Consider the following 24,362-nt stretch of genomic DNA (forward strand, 5'->3'; position numbering starts at 1 on the left):
TTTTGCTCCTCATGTTTGATTTAAACCTTAAAAACTACAACAAATCACAAAGTTCCTCTACAGGTCACTACACAGCAGTACAATGGGCCCAGTTTATTATCTAATCATCTCAATTTAGCACCAAAACTTAATTAATGTAGAATAAATGATAAAATCACTGTGATAAATGATAAAATGTGCTGTGACCTACACGAAGACATAAACACTACAGGTGTGTGTTAGTGTGTGTGTGTGAGTGTGTGTGTGTGAGTGAGAGAGAGAGAGTGTATGTGTGTGGGTGAATGTGAGTTAGTGAGTGGGTGTGTGAGAGTGAGTGTGTATGTGGGTGTGGGTGAATGAGAGAGTGAGTGTGTCTGTGTGTTAGGGTGTGTGTGTGTGTGTTAGTGTGTGAGAGAGAGTGTGTGTGTGGGTGAATGTGAGTTAGTGAGTGGGTGTGTGAGAGTGAGTGGGTGTGTGAGAGTGAGTGTGTATGTGGGTGTGGGTGAATGAGAGAGTGAGTGTGTCTGTGTGTTAGTGTGTGAGAGAGTGAGTGTGTACGTGTGTGTGGGTGTGTGTGTGTGTGTGTGTGAAGGCAGACGTATCATCCAGACGTCAGTGTGGAGCTTGAGGTTGTACATCCTGGCCAAACCTTACTAATGTGTTCTTGTGCCTGTGTCTAGACTCATTTATTGAGTCATCTCCTTTTCCATTGTCACCTTTTACTTTCAACAACAAAATATGTGCTTAGAAAACATTCGGTAATTTCTTAACTTTAACTGTTTGTATTGATGTGTTTTATGTGTAGCTAACAATTTACTACAAAATAAGGAATTTCAGTCAAAACAACGTGCAGGTCAAAGTAACCTGAAATGGTATTTAAATATAGTTCAGATAGGATGTAGAGGAGTTTAATAAGATACATGACCTTAAACAACCTTTCAATGGTTTGAAACACACAGTTTTATTAAAGCCATTGTTGGTGTGTACACCTGAGTCCTGTATCATCCAATCATCCATCCATTCAGTCATCCAATCATCCATCCATTCAGTCATCCATCCATTAGATTCTCTTTCATTAAATGAACCTCTGAGCATTCTATATGCTGGAGTATGTTGAGTATTTGTTTTATAAAACATGACAATAAATACAATAAAAAATATTCAGGGATGGTCGGCATATCTTAAAAGTTGCTAACTAATAAGGTGCATATTGGCAAAATAGACTAAACTATTAAGCCCTTTCAGAACAGGTTACTGACTTTGGTTTACATTTGCCAGACATTTAAGTTCTAATAAAAAGTAAAGGAGGGACAACAAAATAACGAATACAGAAAAATGCATTCATAACATATACTGTATAGGTTTAAGGCAGAAGAGTGGAAAAAGAAAAACATGTAAAATACCAGTAAAACATCTATTCACAGTACACTTAGTCACTCGGGAAATAAAGTCTCATCACTGTACGTACTTCAGTTAATTAGTCTTTAAAAAAAGATACAGACAAAGAGCACTTGAGGAGCAGAATGGATCGATTTGTTACCATGACAACAAAGCAACACTTGTTTTATATCCAATGTGGTAAAATCATCGAGAAGTGCTACATGTTGTAAACGTGGTCAGTTAATCTGAGCAAGCCGCACAGCAGGTTCCTCGTACCTACGACGGATTTCCTCCAAAGACTCTGCCAGGGAATTGAATGTCGGACGCTGGGCTGGTGTGAAGTCCCAGCACTGCTCCATCAGCATGTACACCTACATTTAGGGCAAATCATTAGAATAGAACAGTGCTGCTGGAGATTATTAGTAGATTTGGCTTTGTGTTTTGAATGTTTCATACTACCTCATGTGGACAGTCTCGAGGACGTGGCAGCCGCCTGTGTTTCTCCAAGAGGCCAATCAGTTTCATCACAGTCATCTGCCCTTGTACCACCCCCATCATATCCACATATTTCTATAGCAAGTACAGACATTTGTGTACAATTATTACGCAATTCGATAACTAGTAAATGCAACATTCTGTAAAAACATTTCTTGTTATAATAAAAAAAACAGAGGCTGAGGTAGGAATGGTTTCTGACCGCAGGTGGACTTTGACGATGGTCACAGCGTGTCAGAATCTCATACAGTGTGACACCAAAAGACCAGACATCTGAAGAAAAGGAAAACTTGCTTTCTTTCAGACATTCTATGGCATACCTGTAAAGTAAACAAAAGTAGAACCATAATCAGGATAATCAACAATGTGGTTGTTCACGTCTTTCTAAGACCTACGAATTATCTCCACAGTTTATTTACTCTGCTCTTTCATTTATTTAGCGTTCTAGACAGAACCTGGTAGAGATGCTCAGTGTCGGATCTGCTGGATATTACTCCCTTTTCAGAAGATTTCCTGTTGATCCAGTTGATTCCCTGAACCTGGTTATTAATCTTAATGCTCTTCGGTGCCATTTTAAGTTCTCTGTGGCCAGTTTTCACTTTGGCTCCTGGTTTCTAATATTCCCTAAAATGCCAACTGTAAACCTCACACAGACCTGCACAGGAAATGATCCGGTTTAGATTCTTAAGTTGATGATTTGATGCCACAGATTCTTTAATTAGATTAGATTCTCTTAATTAGATTTTCTAGCCTCTGAATGTTGTGAATAATTTGGTAAAAATCTGGGATCTGCAAAATCCCTCCCAAAACCCATGCTATACAGTTTATGGCTCTGCTTTGTACACATTTCTGAAACAAGCTTGTGTAAACACCCTGCATCTCATCTCATCACTCCAAAGAGTTATTGTTGGGTTTGGAGAATGCATTCGCCTCATATGGCTGATAAATTTATCCAAAGCCACTGAAAGAGGATACAGCTGAGGAATGGAAAGTTAAGGGGTCAGGATCAGGGACCTGGTGCTGGGTGCAGAGCGGGGATTTGGACTCATGTCCTTTGGATCAGTAGCCCAGAAGCTTCACAATGCTTTAAACACTGAGCTTCCATAATACACAGCCTGCCTCCCTATCCATAAGGTTTCCAAGGAAAACCAGTTGTGTGGCACACGATTCTCACTTCAGCTGCCAAAATCACAGATTTTCATTTACATTTGTTTCGTTAGAAGATGCTTTTATCCAAAGCAAATTAAAATTAGGAAAGACGAGCAAAGTGATATATCAAGCAGAGGATATTATAAGTGCAAGATTTTTAATTGAGTGCTAGAGGGGCAAGATTAGTAGAGGCCAAGGTAATAATAAAGAAGTATTTTATTTGTTGTTATTTTGTTTTTGTAGATTGGTGAGAAGTTTTTATAGTGGAAGTGGTCATTAGTGGGGGGTCACGGTGGCTTAGTAGTTAGCACGTTCGCCTCACACCTCCAGGGTCGGGGTTCGATTCCCGCCTCCACCTTGTGTGTGTGGAGTTTGCATGTTCTCCCCGTGCCTCGGGGTTTTCCTCCGGGTACTCAGGTTTCCTCCCCCGGTCCAAAGACATGCATGGTAGGTTGATTGGCATCTCTGGAAAATTGTCCGTAGTGTGTGTGTGTGTGAGTGAATGAGAGAGTGTGTGTGTGTGCCCTGTGATGGGTTGGCACTCCGTCCAGGGTGTATCCTGCCTCGATGCCCGATGACGCCTGAGATAGGCACAGGCTCCCCGTGACCCGAGGTAGTTCGGATAAGCGGTAGGAAATGAGTGAGTGAGAAGTGGTCATTAGTGGTTTAGTGAGGGCTTAAGAGCTTAAGAGCTCTCTGTTGGTGATCGATTCCTCCACAACCTACTGGTCACCTCCTCACCTGTGCTCTGATCAAACGTGCTAAGACTAATGCAGAGCTGATTATATGCCGTGACTCGGCACGACTGCGTCCTGCAGCTTCACTGTGTCGTTCCAAAATGGCGATTAAAAAAATAAATTATTTTGCTTTTGGGCACTAATAGCATAACCAGGTGGTTACCCATAATGTTTGATGTAATTTACAGTTTTTCATTATATTAAATCCCACTGTAACTGCCCCCCTGTGATGTCAGCACTGTTGCAGATACACACTTTACAGGAATAACAAAAATACAAGACCCGGCTAAACCAAACACTACGAGTAAAGATAAACGTCGCAAATATTTAACTGAAAAAATATTTAATGTGCCTCAGAGTTTTCCCATCAAGACACACATAATCCATGACCCTCCACCTGCCACTCAAACTTGCCAGAAAACAGGACTGTCTCCATCCTCCCGGACCCGGTAATACACCTCTCCCTCAGGAATGTACTTGGTCAAGCCAAAGTCACCGATTTTCACCACTCCCTCGTTCTCCACCAGAACATTACGAGCAGCTAAATCCCGATGGATATATCTTTTCGAGTGCAGGTAATCCATTCCCTGTTGAGGGAGAAGCACCATGCATTATGATCATAACTCACTATAATGTGGGGACCTGAAATGATCCTTTTTCTCAGTGAAGCAGTGAATGTGCATGGCTGTGTTTACCTGGCAGATCTGTTGGGCGAAGAGCAGATTCTGTGTGAATCCCACACGGTTTTTGGGCAGGTACTCCCGAAGGCTGCCCAGTGGAAGGTACTCCATGATTAGCTGGACCACCTGGCCACCTGAAATATCATCACTCATGGTTACACAAAACAACAACCGGCTATCAGATACTTTCACGCGTCTTGTTCAATGAAAAGTGTTCCAGTTCAGTGAAACCTCTTCAATGAACTCACCCAGTTCAGTGCAACAGCCTTTATACTTGACAATGTTGTTATGGTAGAGAGACTTAAGGATTTTGATCTCCTTCATCCATGAGTCATGGAGGTGATTTCCCCCATCCTGTTTAAGGGTCTTCACTGCCACATACTCTCCAGTGCCATCGTTAGCAGGGTCGTACACGTACAGCATCACTTTCCCAAAATGCCCCTGAAGAAAGAGCAGGAGAGAGAAAATGCTGAATAGAAAAACCAGGACATCTTTAATACCACTTCAAACCGGACCAAACTAACCTCTCCCAGATCTCTGATCTTCCTCAGGTGCCGCTTTAGGAAAATACTGGGATCTTTGTCTGGAAGTGCTTCGCAGTCAGAAGAAATGTCTGGGTCTGTTTTAAATAAGAAAAACCATCACTGATTTCATGTGAAGAATAGCAGGCCATAATGTCATGAGGATTAAGCACAAAGCTAACCACTGGAAAAAGTCACATCATGCTAAAGAAAATAGAGACAAGAGAAAGAGAGCTCACTCTTTATCTGGATTTCTGTTAGCTCCCGTAGAATGGTCCTGAACGATGGCCTGGCTGCTGGGTCATAGGTCAGACACATGCTGATGAAGCTGGCCAGCTCCTGAGACGAGGGGACTGCCAGGCGGCTCTGGGTCTCATAGAACCGCTCTTTCTGTCATTAAAGGATAGTTTATTGTCAGCGATATTTGTGACACTGTTAGTGGATGGACTCAGAATGTGTGCTGATGGTGTACCTCTGGTAAAGTACCGCCGCTCATGGCCAGATCTCCGTTGTTGCAGATTTCTAGCAGTGTGGCGCCAAAGCTCCACTTATCTGCAGCGCTGCCTATTACAGATCCACAGAGCACACACTCTGGAGCGATCCATGGAATTCGCTCCACTCGTTCTGCAAAGAGCAACACGCAGCAGAAATAAAAACAATCATAAGCTGCAGCACTGTCACTGTGACCTTATTAAAGGGAAAAGACAAGAGGAAGTGAACAAAACCACCAGGAAGTGGTTAGCATTAGGCTTCCTGTTCCACCATTGACTATGAACAACAACTCAGACGAAATGCACATCTGAGAGACAGTCAGAGTACTTAGACAGAAACTGTGTGGTCAGCATGCTAACACCGATTTCACTGTGCACCAGACTGATTAACACATTAATTGCTGAGATGATGTTCAGTTTGAGCATCACAGTGGTTTTGATTACGGCAGCAGTGTGACGTCCTGTACCTCCACGTGAGAGTGCAGTAAGAGAAATCCCCGGGTCACTCAGCTTCACAAACGGAAACGTGCCCTCCTCCAGTCCTTTGCGAGCAACCAGAATATTCTTTGCACAGACATTCCCATGAACCAAGCGTTTTGTTTCCTAGAGACAAAAACAATTTATTTATTTATTTATTTGGAATTTTACGGTTTAGTGTCAACTGATCCTTTTGTATATCAAATTCACTTACAAGATAACAGAGAGCGCTGGCCAGCTGTTTTGCCACCGTAAACTTCCACTGAGGCGTAACGCAAGCCTTCTCTTTGTGCAGGAAGACGTCCAGGGGGCCAAACTCCACAAACTCTTCTACCATGATGTCTGTTTACACAAAAAACCCTCCAGGTGTAAGTCAAGTGAAATAAACTAATGCATATAAATGGTGCAAACGGCTCTATCTAGCTTTAATAAAGTACTAACATTAAAAGGTATAACAGACTAAAAGGCATCTGCTGAGCCAAGTGAGAAAGACGTGCAGGCGCACTGAGCTTTAGGCGCACTCTGGAGATCGTTAGGGCAAAAGAGGAAACCCGAACAGCACACAACTTACTCTCAGATCCCTTGACTGAAACTCCATGCACAAAAACCAGGTGAGAGTGAGACACCTGACTCATGAAGCTAGCGGTCTCGAAGAAAGCCTGCAACACAAGATATGTATCCTGTTAATGTTGGATAATGAGTTAAAGAACCATGCTTTCCTGCCTTATCTGATGAAACGGCTTCTCTCACCAGTGCTATGTCCTTGTGGCTCTGATCCAGGATCTTCAGCACCACACGGATGCCTTTTCCGTTGGTGTGATTATTGTTCCATTCGTCCTCGTCATCTTCCGTTTCTTTGCGCATCATCAAGCGACCCGAGTAGATGTTGGTCCTAGTGCCACGGCCCAAGTGCTGCTCCTGATGATAAAAAAATCACATACGATGACTAAATAAACAGCAACGTGCATGAAGGAGATGAATGAAACGTGTTAGAGTAACGACAGCTGAAACTAACCTGGACGATCTCTTTGTCTTTAATCTGATGGAATCTCAGTTGGCACAGGTTGAGGGTTTCAGAGAGAGGCTTGGTATTGTCGTTCATGCCCTGTCTCATTACTAGGAGATTTGACAGCTCTGTAAAACATGCAAGGATGAGCGAGATCAGGAAGAAGAAGCATGACTGTCCTTGAAGGAAAAAATTTGGCTCCATTCTTGTTGGCACCGTTTGCTTTATCTGAATCCTACTGTCGTGCTTCCCACACATGCCTGGTGTGATGCCCAGGTACACTGATGCTCAGCCAAGTATATTTTGTCCCATGCATTTTATTTATGAAACTGTTTTTAAGAATTCAACAGAAGTTGTTTCTAATTAGGAAGTGATATGAACACAGATCAGGGGCAGGGGCAGGGGCAGGGGCAGAAAGCCCAGATGGGGAGCAGAGAGACATACAATAGAGCTGTGACAAAGCTGGGAAAACATCCTTTTCTGTTAATGCTTCATTACCCTGTGGGCTTCACTGCTACCTAGTAACATCCAATTGTAAAGAAGTCAACAGCTGTACGGTTATCTGGTGTCAGTTCATGGTACAGCTACAGTTTGTCAGAGGAACTGCTAATATTAGTGCTGTGTCACTTTCTGTAATGATGATAACAAAGTGACGCTGCTTCGAAACAAGAACCTGGAAGATCTACTGACGAGATACGATAAACAAAGACTATCCTCTTTTACCTTTTAATCAATTTGAATACTGTGTGTTCAAGAAATGCATTAACAGGAAGTACAGTACAAACAATAAAGCAAATTCAAATCAGTAGCAGTTTCCTGCACGCTCTCCTATCCTCCGAGTGAAACTGACACCAGAGAGGACAGCATGAGTGTAACTGGATGTACTGCTCATATACACACCTGAGAATGTATCTGTAAACACACAACCTTCAGTGCTCTGGTTCATCTAGATTTCCCATGACATAGTTCAGATTTCCAGATCATTAACAGCATAAACACACACCTGCAGGTCGGGGCAGACAGCACTTCTTCACGGTGAAGCAGTCCTGACCAGACTTGAGCACAAAGGTCTTCAGGCTTTCTGTGAGCTCCTTCACGTTTGAGAAATCTCGGTCCCAGCCCTCGAGCGTAAACATCGAGCCCTTCTGCATGATTCTGAACTGCTTATGTGTTGGATTCTGTCCATCCTTTAGAAACAGACAGCATTACATCATTGATCCTTTCATTCACTCATCCTATACTAATCATACACTAACTCATAGCCTCAGCTTTAATTCTATAAAGGTCTGAATTTTGATACCCCAAAAGTCCACAGTATCGACATTTCTACTTGCAGATCTACGGTTTACTTCAAATTTACATTATTAAGAAAAAATAAACAGTGACGAGTCCAAGCAGATAAAACCATATTATTCTGTAAGATTAAATACTGCCTTGTTTTATCAGGTTCTCTCTTTATCTGAAAGACGTTCTGAGTGTGAAAGCATTCTGTAAGATATTTCACATCTTAAAATTGGAATTTGTTCCTAAAGAAATTCTTTTACTTGACATTTCTTTTTAAACCATTTAACAGTGTGAACATACATTAGCACCTAAAATCGATCCACAGAAACAGGTCCCACTGCAGCGCACTGCTCATTACAGCATGCTGCACATCGCTAGCTAATGGCTATTATAAGGGTAATGTTAGCTGACTTTAGCCACAACTAAACACACACTGATGTACTACAACATATATAAATGAACACTAGTCAGAAGAGAAGATCTGCATTTGCACTTTAAACCCAAGCTTTTAAAAGCAGGTTTTTTTGTGAACTTTGCACAACACAAAGTAGCACCACAGGAGAATAAAGTCTCCTCCGGCTGTCAACTTTAACTCACTGTGGACCAAGATTCCACATCCAGCCTTACGATACTGGGGTCATGAATTATTCACTGAGCTGAATCTAGAGATTCTTAAGGAGAAGAAACATTCTGCCTGTTTTTTTGCATGAAGATGAATTTCCCAAAAAACACAAACATGAACGTTACCTCAGTCCTGTTCAGAACCGCTAATATGATACGCTGGTAGTCCAGAACACTCCAGCGCAGTAAGAACACACCGTCATCAGCACTCTCCTTCTTCAGCTTCTGCAGCACAAAGTCATCACTGAAAGCAAAGGAAATAAAGAACACCTCAGGACCACGTAAGAGACCTGTCCACCTCGGGTACAGCACACCGTAAAACAGATACCTACTTTATTGGGCCGTGCAGACCGTTGGCCTCACTCATGACCACTCGGGGCGGTGCCACCTCATGGCAGAGGTAGTGGTGAGCGTCTGCGGTCAGGCGGAAATACCCATCGAGTAGAGACACCAGAGAGCGTGCCTCAAGAACGGACATCAAACGCAAGTCCTGTAGTACAGAATAGACAATAACATGCGTCATTTCACAAGAAAGATGACCACATCGCTTTTAAAGAAAAATAAGAAGTGTGAATTTAAAGAGGAAGTAAAAACCTAAAACCTTCCGAATGTATATAGTTGTGTATATAGTTGTGTATATAGTTGTGTGTATAGTTGTGTATATAGTTGTGTATATAGTACGTGTATATAGTTGTGTGTATAGTTGTGTATATAGTTGTGTATAAGATTCTGAACATCTTAAAAACTCTTGTTTTATTTTTAACAGATCTTACACAGAAGACACTTTGTCCTCTCTACTCTACTCTACCAGTACACCGCCAGCGTCAGGTCCGGGGTCTCACCATTGCAAAGTTGTCTTGCCGGCTGATGCAGACATTCGCCCCTGTTATGGCGATGTGTGAGATTTCAGGAAAGTCACAGAACACATTCCAGCTTTCGGGCATGTTGCTTTCCTGTTGAGTGACTTCATGCTTCTCTCGCTTCTTCTTGTTCAAGTACTCATTCCCCATATAGTTATTTTCCTGAGCCTGCAACATAAACGGTGGTCAGACTCAGAAGGGCCCATATTCTGAAACATATAAGAGAAAGAGACCATACCCTCTGAGCCGAGATCTTCCTCCACTGGATGCCAGTGGTGCCAGACACCATGACCTCGTGTGTGGGCTGACTACAGGTAATCTCCTCCAGGGGCTCGCGTGCTCGCGAGGCATTCAGATACGAGCCGCTGCCATCGCCATCTGGCCTCAAGTCGAGGTGGAAGATGGAGAATGTCTCAGTGCCAAAGCGGGGAGCCAGACGCTCCAGCGTGGACAGGTACTTGTACATGACTTCCTGGGGGCCGAGTCTGCCCTGCCCCACAGTATGCTGCTGGAAGCTACGCACAAAGTCAGCAAACACACGGCGGATACGTAACTTGGTTAGGAAGTTGTCTTTGGCGATGTGGCGAGAGAATGAGCGGGGGATGCAGCGCAGGAAGCTGGAAAAGTACAAACACAAATCAGTAACAGACCAACAAACACAAAAAATTCAGAGTTTATCTCATGTCCCTTTAACCGTCAGTGAATAACATGGCTTCTGAAATGAATGCATGGAAATCTGCATGAAGCTCACACCTAGTCTGTTTGGCCACTTCCTGTAGTGAGGCTTCAGTCTGCAGAGCCTTGTGAGATAAGTGCAGCACAGCCATGCCCAAGCTCTCATTTTTAAAACCACTGATCGCTGCCTCTCCCGTCACATCCTCCAGTGACGTCACATCGTTCACAAAATCACATTTTGCCTGTGCAAGCCAAAACACACAATCATTAAAAGAAAATGGCTTGGCTTTGGGATTGGTAAAGACAAAACTTTTCCCAGGCCGCACTATCCTTAACCTCACCTGAGCAAACAGGTACTCCAGAGAGGTGATCTCCAGCAGAGGTGCAGCTCCGTGCTCACTCCCTGTCTGAATGGAATACCGTGACACCATTGGCTCGGTCTGGTTCAGTCCGTGCCAGTTCCGAAAGTAGAACCTGCACATTATAAAAGCCCTACTGCCTCAGCCCAAACAGTGTAGTTATAAAACATATCATCACACTTACTCTAACTCACACTGACCTCATACGGAAGTGAAGTATCAGGCTTGGCTGATTTTTCGGCTCGAACCTGTGGTTTGGACTGTACCAACAGGAGCAGAACGGGTCATACAGCGCAAACAGAACATAGCATGCCGGTGTGATCCCTGCACAAAACAACATACTTTTTATAAATCTCTCACATCCCCTTAATCTCATCACACACCAGTCTAAGCTGCTTAAAGCTCTTACCAATAATATCAGCTGCCCGGATCAGCAGGTCCTCTGCCGTCACTTCACCGTCCTGGTGAGTCAGATAACGATCTCCAGTTTTAGTCCAGAAGAGGTAGACGTGAATCCCTGACCCCTGAGGCGCCTCACATTGCTCTGTGGACGCCCCTTTCTTTGAACTCTTGAAACATCCACGTCTAGACATCCTCCATTCGCTTTTACACCTGTGAACCAAATGAGTTTATCAGTTTTACAGGTAACGTCTTGCTGAAACATTAAAAAAATTTCTCTTATAAAATAAACACTTAAAGATGACAGGACTGCCTGTGTGCTAAGCTAGCTAACTTTTCTATATGGTGGAGGATAATTCACGTTCGTAACCTTTAGCATACGTCTTTATCCAGAGCCACACATCATCACCTGAGTTCACTTAGTGAGAATATGTAGATAAAACCAGTCATTTATATTACTGAGGTTAATTAAAGAATGTACAAATAAAAAGACAAGCCAACAAAAACCTGAGACAAAAGAGTAGCACAGCTCTGAATGTAGACTTACAGGCACTCACAGATCTTATGACAGAAGTGTATGATATATTTAGGAGGATGAAAAGCAGAATGATTAATCGGTCCTGTCTCACAGGGTAGATGCCAGATAGATGCCTTTATTTTTGTCCACACATACAATACAGCACAGAAAAAGTCTTTCTTTACATACAGAATCCTAACGTTTAGAGTTTGAGCTGAAAGCACAGGGTCAGATATAATACAGCACCCCTGGAGTGAGGGTTGGGGGCATTGCTCAAGGGCAGCTTGGCAGTGCTTGGGCTTGGACCTGCGATCCTCCCAGACAACCCAGAGCCTCCACCTGCCCTCAATACGCTCCCATGGTGTCTTCTTTTAACACCGTAGATACCAACAGACACTGAGACACTAAAATTTAGATTTCTTTCATTCTCTGATTTCTTTCTGAACCTTTCGCTTTTCCCCTCACTGGATTCACACCTGATTCACCTTTTCAGTAAATTGCCACTCGACTGTGGCCTTTTTAGGTGCAGTTACACTGATTGGATTAGAAGTTCACCATTTTGCACTTTTTAAGCGATTCGTCACACGAGTGCGAGCGTTAACGTCTGTACTATGACACAATCTTTAGCAATAAAACTTTTTAGTTGTCTGTTAATTGTTTAGACATTCAGAAGCACATTTTATAGCGAGAGGAACAGGAGGAACATGCGGAGATACGATCCTCGCTGATTTTAGTATGGTTTCTATATACAGTACTGTGCAAAAGTTTTAGGCAGGTGTGAAAAAAAATGCTGTAAACAAAGAAAGCTTTCAGAAATATAAATAAAGAGTGTTTATTTCTGTCAATTTACAAAATGCAAAGTGAGCAATTCGGTGTTACTAACTTTTGCCTTCAAACTAGCATGAAGCGCTGGCACGTCCCCCACACAGCCCTGATCTCAACATCATCCAGTGTGTCTGGGATTACGTGAAGAGACAGAAGGCTGTGAGAAAGCCGACATCCACAGAAGATCTGTGCTCAGTTCTCCAAGATGTTTGGAACGACCTACCGGCCGAGTTCCTTCAAAAGTCTGTGTGCGAGTGTAGCTAGATGAACTGCTGCTGTTTTGAAGGCAAACGGTGGTCACACTAAATACTGATTTTATTTATATTTCTCTTTTGTTCATTCACTGAATTTTGTTCATTTATGATAAGAAATGTTTAACACTTTGATTTCTGAAAGCATTCTTTGTTTACAGCAGTTTTTCACACCTGCCTTAAACTTTTGCACAGTACTGTATATAAGAACATAACTAATCATTTATTATTCTACATGATTTTGTAAGGGTATTTTAAATCATGGCCCTGATTGTATTAATGCGAAGGACGCTCAGATCAATACAGTGTTTAAGGGCTTGTGGTTTATTTGATTGGATTTGTGTGTCAGATTTCTACTGGCTAATTGGTGATGAGTGCTGTTGTGTTGAGCTGCTGGAGAGATTTAAACCAACAATGAAGAAGAGCACTCTCTCACTCTCTATTTCACACACACACACACACACACACACACACACACACACACACACACACACACACACACACACACACATATATCCTGAGAGCTTAATGGAAGGAAGACATCCACTGTGGTGTCAGATTCTCACAGTGAGGTCAGGAAACCAGTATCATGGCTGCAGGAGAAACACACCCAGTGGATGAAGACAACACTCCAGTGCAGTCTGCTGTATCTATACACTAATTATACCTCAGTACAGCTTTGCTCGTCCACACTGTCCTTATCCAATAATTTACACGATTCCAACAATGTCACTGTTATTATTTCTTTCCATTACAAATAACCCGATAACGTATTATATGTACAGTCAGGAACGCCTGTCATTTTAGAGATAAAACCTCCTTAGAGTGAAGCTTAGCACTCATACGATCGTATTACAAATAAAAAAGGACCCTTGTGAACATCCTCATAAAGTGTTATGAGCCAGTTTTGCATGTCTAAGCAGATGAATATCCAAGTGTGTTTGAGAGATGAAAGCCGTGACATGACGCTCCATGCTAATGTTAACGCTGGATGAATCACTGTAAGTTCTGAGGGTTTGTACGCTTTGTGCTCAAGGAGTAAAAAAAAAAAAGTTATACAAATCTATTATGTAACCGTTATAGACCCGGTCTCTTTATGCACCTTTAACTGGAATAAAACAAGCTAGAAATCGTAGTCTTTGTTTGTAATCTGTTCTACACGAGACAGCCAGCAGAGACGCAGATCGAGTCTGTGAGCATGTAGTCCACCACTGAACATGGTACATGATGAACAAATGACACAGAGTGCCGATGTCAGACGTGTTATTAACCTGAATAAAGCTGATTCATGAAATTTGCCCAACGATAAAAACATCTAGATCACCAACAGTTACTCATCATTATACCTGTTAGTTCCTCAGGAGCTCTTGGTTACAAAATTCCACTAAACTGTAAACTGTTGTAGAAAGGACATTGTTTACATGGACGTTATTTACATTGACATTATTTACATGGACATTATGTCCTGTTCAGTGTCACCAAATGAGGATGAGGTTCACTTCTGTGTCTGGTTCCTCTCAAGGTTTCTTCCTCGTATCATCTCAGGGAGTTTTTCCTCACCATCATCACCTCAGGCTTGATCATTATTAACAAATGTTAGAGCTAAATAAGAAGTTCACAAATGTTCATTTTAAACCTTTACACTGTCTCTGAGACAGTGTGAACTGTTAAAAGCGATATACAAATAAAGTGAACTAAATATTTCAAACAGGGAAAATTAACATGGGGTCCTGGGGTCACTGATTACTTTATTTTGCCAGACAGTGATATAATTTTCCTCCATCCTCCTTTGAGAAACATGTAGCCTGAATTATCCACTGTTCACCAAAACTAGTGCCAGTTTCAGTTCGGCTGCAGATGTCCATGTTCGTGTTGGGAAAAAACCAAAAACATTTGACTGCTGCCACATTCAGTCTTGTGACTTGTGTATCACTGAACATCCATTAGATATGAACCCCTCCCTGAGTCGCACAATGAAAAATGAATGCATCTCATATCCTTTTTGATTATTGGATTATTTAATTGTATTTTCATATTGTTTCTGGAAAAAATTGCCACGTTTGAACGACACGTTGTGAGTGGAGACTGATCATGTGAGCGTACGTCATGCATCTGCCAGCCTCCCTCATCCTGTGGTGAATTGCTGACGGGATTAACAGAGTTTTTACGATTAATGAAACATGTAAAACATTTTACAGACCTGCAGATAAACTAATCTAATCTAAATAGGGATATTATCTTCTTCTGCAGATCCAGAGATGGTAACACACGTTTATTACAGAGAACAGAATCACCAACAAAGCTACACCTCCTTCAGAGGGCCAGTGGAAGGAAGCAGGCGGTACAACACCTCACCTCACCCCACACCACCCCACCACTACCAGGAGAAACACACTCCATACATCACATTACAGATTAATATACAGCCTGTTTATTTTTTATCTTTATTGATTTATTATTATATTTCATCTCAAGTAGATAAAATAATAACACAATTACTTCTGCAACAGCAAATCAATTAAAAAATTAGCCTCTAAGCCTCACACTACAAAATAAATAAATAAATAAAATAACACCCTGATTCGAAGCTTTTTAAGATGGAAACCAACCACTAACACCAACCACTAACACCAACCACTAACACCAACCACAACACTAATCACAGCTCCAACACCAACCACTAACACTAATCACAGCTCCAACACCAACTACTAACACCAACTACTAATCTTGACACCGATTCAAACCCAGACTCAGACAGTAACTCCAACACTAACCCCAGCTCCATGACTAATCATGACTCTAACATTAATTACATTAACATTAACAGCATGTGACAGACCCCTTATCCAGAGCGATACAGAGAAACTACACAAGTGGTTAAATCTCTAACACTGAACACATTAATGCTGCTCACTAGGTTACAGACTTAAGATACCATGAGTTTAAAACATTTGTTCAAAGTTACAATGAAAAAGTGTCAAAGGTTTATTTTTTTTAATGCAAAAGATAAGGAAAGAAGTGCTAGTTGAAGTGTTTCCTGAATGATTAGGTCTTCACCCGCCGCTTGAAAATAGCCAGTGACTCAGCTGTCCGGACCTCTAGGGGAAGTTCATCCCACCACCTCGGTGCAGAACAGAGAAGAGTCTTGTAGTATACTTGCCTCTTACCCTGAGAGATGGTGGGACCAGTCGAGCAGTGCTAGCAACTACATCTACAGCTCCAACACCAGCTCCAACACCAGCTCCAATACAAACCCTAAAGCCAACACTAACTCCAGCTCCAACACCAACACTAACCCCAGATTACGACATTAACCGCAGCGTTACAAACATTAACCACAACTCCGATGCAAACCCCAAGTCCAACATTAACCTCAACTCTAAAATAAGACTCCAAAACTAAAATCAACTCTGACACTAACCCCAGCTTCAACACTAGTGACTTGTGATTCGATGTCTGCACATGTGCTTAGTCACAGCCACAGCCACAGCTGTGTTAAATATAACTTCTGTGGCTTTTACTATCAATACATTAGCCTTAAGGTTATAAACTTGTGCTCTCCAAAACCATGACACAATCTCACATTTAGAAGAGTCTCTATTTACAACAAATACAGATCAGCAATACTGATGACATCATTCTACACTTCAGGGCCTTAATAGAATCAATCAAATGCTCTTCTGCCTTCAACTTTATAAAATCATCTTGCTGTAGCTCCCCATATTGAGTGAGACAAATCACTAAAGTGTCTTTCGAACACGTGCAGCTGGACACTAAGATCTTAACCAACACAATTTTATGTATTAAGTGTTTTAAGTATTAAGTGTGACAATTAATAAATAACCTTTAATCAAAATTAAGACGATTTCTGACTTCTTGTTCAAGTAAAACACATCAAACCATGTGCACGCTTCAAGAGACTTCAGGGAAATGTGAAGGTTGGAGTAGAAGATCTCGAGTGTCCTGCACTGAGCCCTGACTCTGACTCAACCCCACTGAACACCGACTGAACCCCAGACCTCCTCACTCTTACACCATCAGTGTCTGATCTCACTAATGCTCTTGTAGCTGAATGAACACAAACCCACACAGACTCACTCCAACATCTACACAGAACAGAACAGAAGGGTGGAGCTGATTATAACAGTGAAGGTTATGATGGTCAGGAGCCTACATACAGTGTGTGTGTCAGTATATCAGAGACAAAATCCTTTAATTTCTAACCATTTACGAAGTACGTAATATAAACAGTACTACAGTATGATCATTAACACTAACACACACTATCACAGTAACACACACAGTCTATCACAGTAACACACACAGTCTATCACAGTAACACACACAGTCTATCAATGTAACACACACACAGTCTATCAATGTAACACACACACAGTCTATAACTAACACACACATTCTATAACAGTAACACACACACAGTCTATAACAGTAACACACACACAGTCTATCACAGTAACACACACACAGTCTATCACAGTAACACACACAGTCTATAACAGTAACACACACACAGTCTATAACAGTAACACACACACAGTCTATCACAGTAACACACACACAGTCTATCACAGTAACACACACACAGTCTATCACAGTAACACACACACAGTCTATCACAGTAACACACACAGTCTATCACAGTAACACACACATTCTATCACAGTAACACACACAGTCTATCACAGTAACACACACACAGTCTATCACAGTAACACACACACAGTCTATCACAGTAACACACACATTCTATCACAGTAACACACACATTCTATCACAGTAACACACACATTCTATCAATGTAACACACACAGTCTATCAATGTAACACACACACACAGTCTATAACTAACACACACATTCTATAACAGTAACACACACACAGTCTATAACAGTAACACACACACAGTCTATAACAGTAACACACACACAGTCTATAAGAGTAACACACACACAGTCTATAACTAACACACACATTCTATAACAGTAACACACACACAGTCTATAACAGTAACAAACACACAGTCTATAACAGTAACACACACACAGTCTATAACAGTAACAAACACACAGTCTATAACAGTAACACACACACAGTCTATCACAGTAACACACACAGTCTATAACTAACACACACATTCTATAACAGTAACACACACACAGTCTATCACAGTAACACACACAGTCTATCACAGTAACACACACACAGTCTATCACAGTAACACACACACAGTCTATCACAGTAACACACACACAGTCTATCACAGTAACACACACACAGTCTATCACAGTAACACACACACAGTCTATCACAGTAACACACACAGTCTATCACAGTAACACACACACAGTCTATCACAGTAACACACACAGACTGTGTGTGTTACTGTGATAGACTGTGTGTGTTACTGTGATAGACTATCACAGTAACACACACAGTCTATCAATGTAACACACACACACAGTCTATAACTAACACACACATTCTATAACAGTAACACACACACAGTCTATCACAGTAACACACACACAGTCTATCACAGTAACACACACACAGTCTATCACAGTAACACACACACAGTCTATCACAGTAACACACACACAGTCTATCACAGTAACACACACAGTCTATCACAGTAACACACACACAGTCTATCACAGTAACACACACACAGTCTATCACAGTAACACACACAGTCTATCACAGTAACACACACACAGTCTATCACAGTAACACACACACTGTAACACACACACAGTCTATCACAGTAACACACACACTGTAACACACACACAGTCTATCACAGTAACACACTGTAACACACACACAGTCTATCACAGTAACACACTAACACACACACAGTCTATCACAGTAACACACTGTAACACACAGTCTATCACAGTAACACACTAACACACACACACAGTCTATCACAGTAACACACTGTAACACACACACAGTCTATCACAGTAACACACACACTGTAACACACACACAGTCTATAACAGTAACACACACACTAACACACACACAGTCTATAACAGTAACACACACACACAGTATCACAGTAACACACACACTAACACACACAGTCTATAACAGTAACACACACACACACACACAGTCTATCACAGTAACACACTGTAACACACACAGTCTATAACAGTAACACACTGTAACACACACACACACACACACAGTCTATAACAGTAACACACACACAGTCTATAACAGTAACACACACACACACAGAGTCTATAACAGTAACACACTGTAAAACACACACAGTCTATAACAGTAACACACTAACACACACACACAGTCTACAACAGTAACACACTAACACACACACAGTCTAACAGTAACACACACACAGTCTATCACAGTAACATACTAACAGTCTACAACAGTAACACACACACAGTCTACAACAGTAACACACACACAGTCTACAACAGTAACACACACACAGTCTACAACAGTAACACACACACAGTCTATAACAGTAACACACACACAGTCTACAACAGTAACACACTAACAGACACACAGTCTATAACAGTAACACACACACAGTCTACAACAGTAACACACACACAGTCTACAACAGTAACACACACACAGTCTACAACAGTAACACACACACAGTCTACAACAGTAACACACACACAGTCTACAACAGTAACACACACACAGTCTACAACAGTAACACACTAACAGACACACAGTCTATAACAGTAACACACACACAGTCTACAACAGTAACACACACACAGTCTATAACAGTAACACACACACAGTCTACAACAGTAACACACTAACAGACACACAGTCTATAACAGTAACACACACAGTCTACAACAGTAACACACACACAGTCTACAACAGTAACACACACACAGTCTACAACAGTAACACACTAACAGACACACAGTCTATAACAGTAACACACACACAGTCTACAACAGTAACACACACACTGTAACACACACAGTCTATCACAGTAACACACTGTAACACACACACAGTCTATCACAGTAACACACACACTGTAACACACACACAGTCTATCACAGTAACACACACACAGTCTATAACAGTAACACACACACAGTCTATAACAGTAACACACACACAGTCTATAAGAGTAACACACTGTAACACACACACAGTCTATAACAGTAACACACTGTAACACACACAATCTATAACAGTAACACACTGTAACACACACAGTCTATAACAGTAACACACACACAGTCTATAAGAGTAACACACTGTAACACACACACAGTCTATAACAGTAACACACTGTAACACACACAATCTATAACAGTAACACACAGTAACACACACACACAGTCTTTAACAGTAACACACTGTAACACACACAGTCTATAACAGTAACACACTGTAACACACACTAACACACACACAGTCTATAACAGTAACACACTAACACACACACAGTCTATAACAGTAACACACACACACACAGAGTCTATAACAGTAACACACACACAGTCTATAACAGTAACACACACACACACACACAGTCTATAACAGTAACACACTGTAACACACACAGTCTACAACAGTAACACACACACACAGTCTACAACAGTAACACACACAGTCTATAACAGTAACACACACACAGTCTAACAGTAACACACTAACACACACAGTCTACAACAGTAACACACTGTAACACACACACAGTCTATAACAGTAACACACTGTAACACACACACACAGTCTACAACAGTAACACACACACAGTCTATAACAGTAACACACTGTAACACACACACTGTAACACACACACAGTATCACAGTAACACACTGTAACGCACACACAGTCTATCACAGTAACACACACACAGTCTATCACAGTAACACACTGTAACACACACAGTCTATCACAATAACACACTAACACACACACAGTCTATCACAGTAACACACACAGTCTATAACAGTAACACACTGTAACCCACTGTAACACACACACAGTCTATCACACACACAGTCTATAACAGTAACACACTGTAACACACACACAGTCTATCACAGTAACACACACAGTCTATAACAGTAACACACTGTAACACACTGTAACACACACACACAGTCTATAACAGTAACACACTGTAACACACACAGTCTATAACAGTAACACACTAACACACACACACACACACACACACACAGTCTATAACAGTAACACACTAACACACACAGTCTATAACAGTAACACACTGTAACACACACGCACACACAGTCTATAACAGTAACACACTGTAACACACACACACACAGTCTATAACAGTAACACACACACACACACACACAGTCTATAACAGTAACACACTGTAACACACACACACACAGTCTATAACAGTAACACACACACACACAGTCTATAACAGTAACACTGTAGCACACACACTGTCTATCACACACAGTCTATCACAGTAACACACTGTAACACACTGTAACACACTAACACACTGTAACACACACACAGTCTATAACAGTAACACACTGTAGCACACACACAGTCTATCACACACACAGTCTATCACAGTAACACACTAACACACTGTAACACACTAACACACTAACACACACACACAGTCTATAACAGTAACACACTGTAGCACACACACAGTCTATCACACACACAGTCTATCACAGTAACACACTGAAACACACTGTAACACACACACACACACACACACACACACACAGTCTATAACAGTAACACACTGTAGCACACACACAGTCTATAACAGTAACACACTGTAGCGCACACACAGTCTATCACACACACAGTCTATCACAGTAACACACTGAAACACACTGTAACACACTAACACACACACACACACACACACACACACACACACACACACACACACACACAGTCTATAACAGTAACACACTGTAACACACACTGTAACACACACACACACAGTCTATAACAGTAACACACTGTAGCACACACACAGTCTATCACAGTAACACACACACACACACACACACACACACACAGTCTATAACAGTAACACACTGTAGCACACACAGTCTATCACACACACAGTCTATCACAGTAACACACAGTAACACACTGTAACACACACACACACAGTCTATAACAGTAACACACTGTAGCACACACAGTCTATCACACACAGTCTATCACAGTAACACACAGTAACACACTGTAACACACACACACTGTAACACACATACACACACACACACACACACTCTATAACAGTAACACACTGTAGCACACACACAGTCTATCACACACACAGTCTATCACAGTAACACACAGTAACACACTGTAACACACACACACACAGTCTATAACAGTAACACACTGTAGCACACACAGTCTATCACACACAGTCTATCACAGTAACACACAGTAACACACTGTAACACACACACACACTCTATAACAGTAACACACTGTAGCACACACACAGTCTATCACACACACAGTCTATCACAGTAACACACTGTAACACACTGTAACACACACACAGTCTATAACAATAACACACTGTAGCACACACAGTCTATCACACACACAGTCTATCACAGTAACACACACACACACACACACACACACACACACACACACAGTCTATAACAGTAACACACTATAGCACATACACAGTCCCCGTGTCACATAACAGTAACACACTGTAACACACACACACACACACACACACACACACACACTGTAACACAAACACACACACACAGTCTATAACAGTAACACACTGTAGCACACACGCAGTCTATCACAGTAACACACTATAACACACACACACACACACACACACACACACACACACACACACATAGTCTATCACAGTAACACATTGTAACACACACACACACACACACACACACAGTCTATAACAGTAACACACTGTAACACACACACACAGTCTATCAGAGTAACACACTGTAACACACAGTAACACACTGTAACACACAGTAACACACTGTAACACACAGTAACACACTGTAACACACTGTAACACACACACACACAGTAACTATCAGGTCACTTCCTGGTTTACAACGATCTTGATTAAAAAACAAACTCTCTGGTTCAGGGGGTGTAAAATAAACAACAAGGTAAATAAACACACACTTACCATTTACACCGCTGAGTGCAGAAACGTGTGGTGTGTTTTGGGGGGTTTTGGGGGGTTTTGACGTCCTCAGGTCACATTCTCTTTATTCAGACACGGAATCTCTCTCGCTTCCTGCGTGCCGAAGTGGAGACACGGGGAGGGTCCTGAGTCGGAAAGGGAAAGACTTTTACTCTGCTTATCTGACTTCTATACCACTCACCACCCTCGCTGTCTCAGCACGTTCACTTGGAAATCTGATAAAAAAAAGTATCGACTGTGGTCTTCAGAATAAAAGTCTTTTATGTAGAGTGTTTATATTTAATATAATAATTATTTTATATTTTAATTACAGAGAGAAAGAGAGAGAGATGTTAAAATATTGATCATCTAAAAAATTGCAGTAGACTTCTTCTTTGGTTGGAATGAAACACATCACCTACCCCTTAGACACCCTGGACTTCCTGTAATTCCAGCCAAGAAAAAACATTCATGAGAAATTCATTCAGTGTCTCGACTCTTTTGATTCTGTTCACCAAAAAGGTTTATTTACTGACACCAGCAGGTGGCGCCAGTGAGTCTTTTTCACTATTAATGAAATTCCTCGAGTTTCAAGAGGCAAGTTTTAATTTTTAGTTTTATTGATTTATTAAAACTGTTCTGTCCAATCCACAAAGACAAGGTCAGACATTGAGTCTGTAGTAAAATATAATGCAATGTTACAGTCACATTATACGATATATGTTGGTAACGTCTCCAAAGCGTAGTGTCCTGATTTTACGCATTTTATTCACTCCACTTTAAAATGGGTCTAAACTGTAGGAAAACAAACAGAAACCAGATTTGTAAAGTTCGTCGCCACAAACTTTGATGTTGGCTTTGATAAGCCAAGTATTCGCAAAGGCCGTTGCTTTTTGGAGGCAAGTGGACATAAGGGTCAGTGTTACTTTTGGAGGCAAGTGGACATAAGGGTCAGTGTTACTTTTGGAGGCAAGTGGACATAAGGGTCAGTGTTACTTTTGGAGGCAAGTGGACATAAGGGTCAGTGTTACTTTTGGAGGCAAGTGGACATAAGGGTCAGGCAAGTGGACATAAAACGTGTGAAATCTAGTGGAGCACTAGGGTGCCAAAACATTTAAAGGCAAGTGGAGATGAGCATGTGACGTCATCCGAAAACCTGTGACGCAATTCCCCTCCTTGGGCTGAGTGTTTTGATATGCCACATATCCATGTTGTGCTAATTTTTTTGTTTTCATGTGACGTCACGTGACATCATCAGAATACCATTGAGGAAGTTTCCTTCATCAACAGACTTCAGACCAGGCTCTACAACATATCTGAATTTGTTGCATGTGGCTTAAAAGCCCTAGGAGGAGTTACTCTTGATAAATTTAATAATAATATTAACAAGATTTGTAAAGTTCGTCACGACAAACTTTGATGTTGGCTTTGACGAAGTATTCGCAAAGGCTGGT

The 24,362-nt window shown here is 41.4% G+C and overlaps 1 protein-coding gene across 1 annotated transcript; it reads right to left on the reverse strand.

Annotated features, from left to right (window-relative positions):
* Nucleotides 1-915: 915 nt before the first annotated feature.
* tyk2 (tyrosine kinase 2) lies at nucleotides 916-23,054 on the reverse strand. Its single transcript, XM_027166477.2, has 24 exons — nucleotides 22,912-23,054; nucleotides 11,124-11,326; nucleotides 10,915-11,038; nucleotides 10,697-10,829; nucleotides 10,434-10,597; nucleotides 9,919-10,297; nucleotides 9,663-9,848; nucleotides 9,153-9,310; nucleotides 8,947-9,064; nucleotides 7,919-8,102; nucleotides 6,925-7,043; nucleotides 6,660-6,827; nucleotides 6,481-6,568; nucleotides 6,124-6,251; nucleotides 5,900-6,035; nucleotides 5,414-5,565; nucleotides 5,181-5,331; nucleotides 4,945-5,039; nucleotides 4,669-4,861; nucleotides 4,436-4,554; nucleotides 4,155-4,327; nucleotides 2,057-2,174; nucleotides 1,819-1,929; nucleotides 916-1,730 (listed from the first exon to the last, which is right to left on the reverse strand). Exons 2-24 carry the CDS (start codon nucleotides 11,305-11,307, stop codon nucleotides 1,596-1,598), a joined length of 3,516 nt encoding a protein of 1,171 aa, XP_027022278.2. The 5' UTR covers nucleotides 11,308-11,326; nucleotides 22,912-23,054; the 3' UTR covers nucleotides 916-1,595.
* Nucleotides 23,055-24,362: the final 1,308 nt, after the last annotated feature.

The sequence above is a fragment of the Tachysurus fulvidraco genome, chromosome 24 (assembly GCF_022655615.1).
Source record: "Tachysurus fulvidraco isolate hzauxx_2018 chromosome 24, HZAU_PFXX_2.0, whole genome shotgun sequence".
In the NCBI taxonomy this organism is placed as follows: domain Eukaryota; kingdom Metazoa; phylum Chordata; class Actinopteri; order Siluriformes; family Bagridae; genus Tachysurus; species Tachysurus fulvidraco.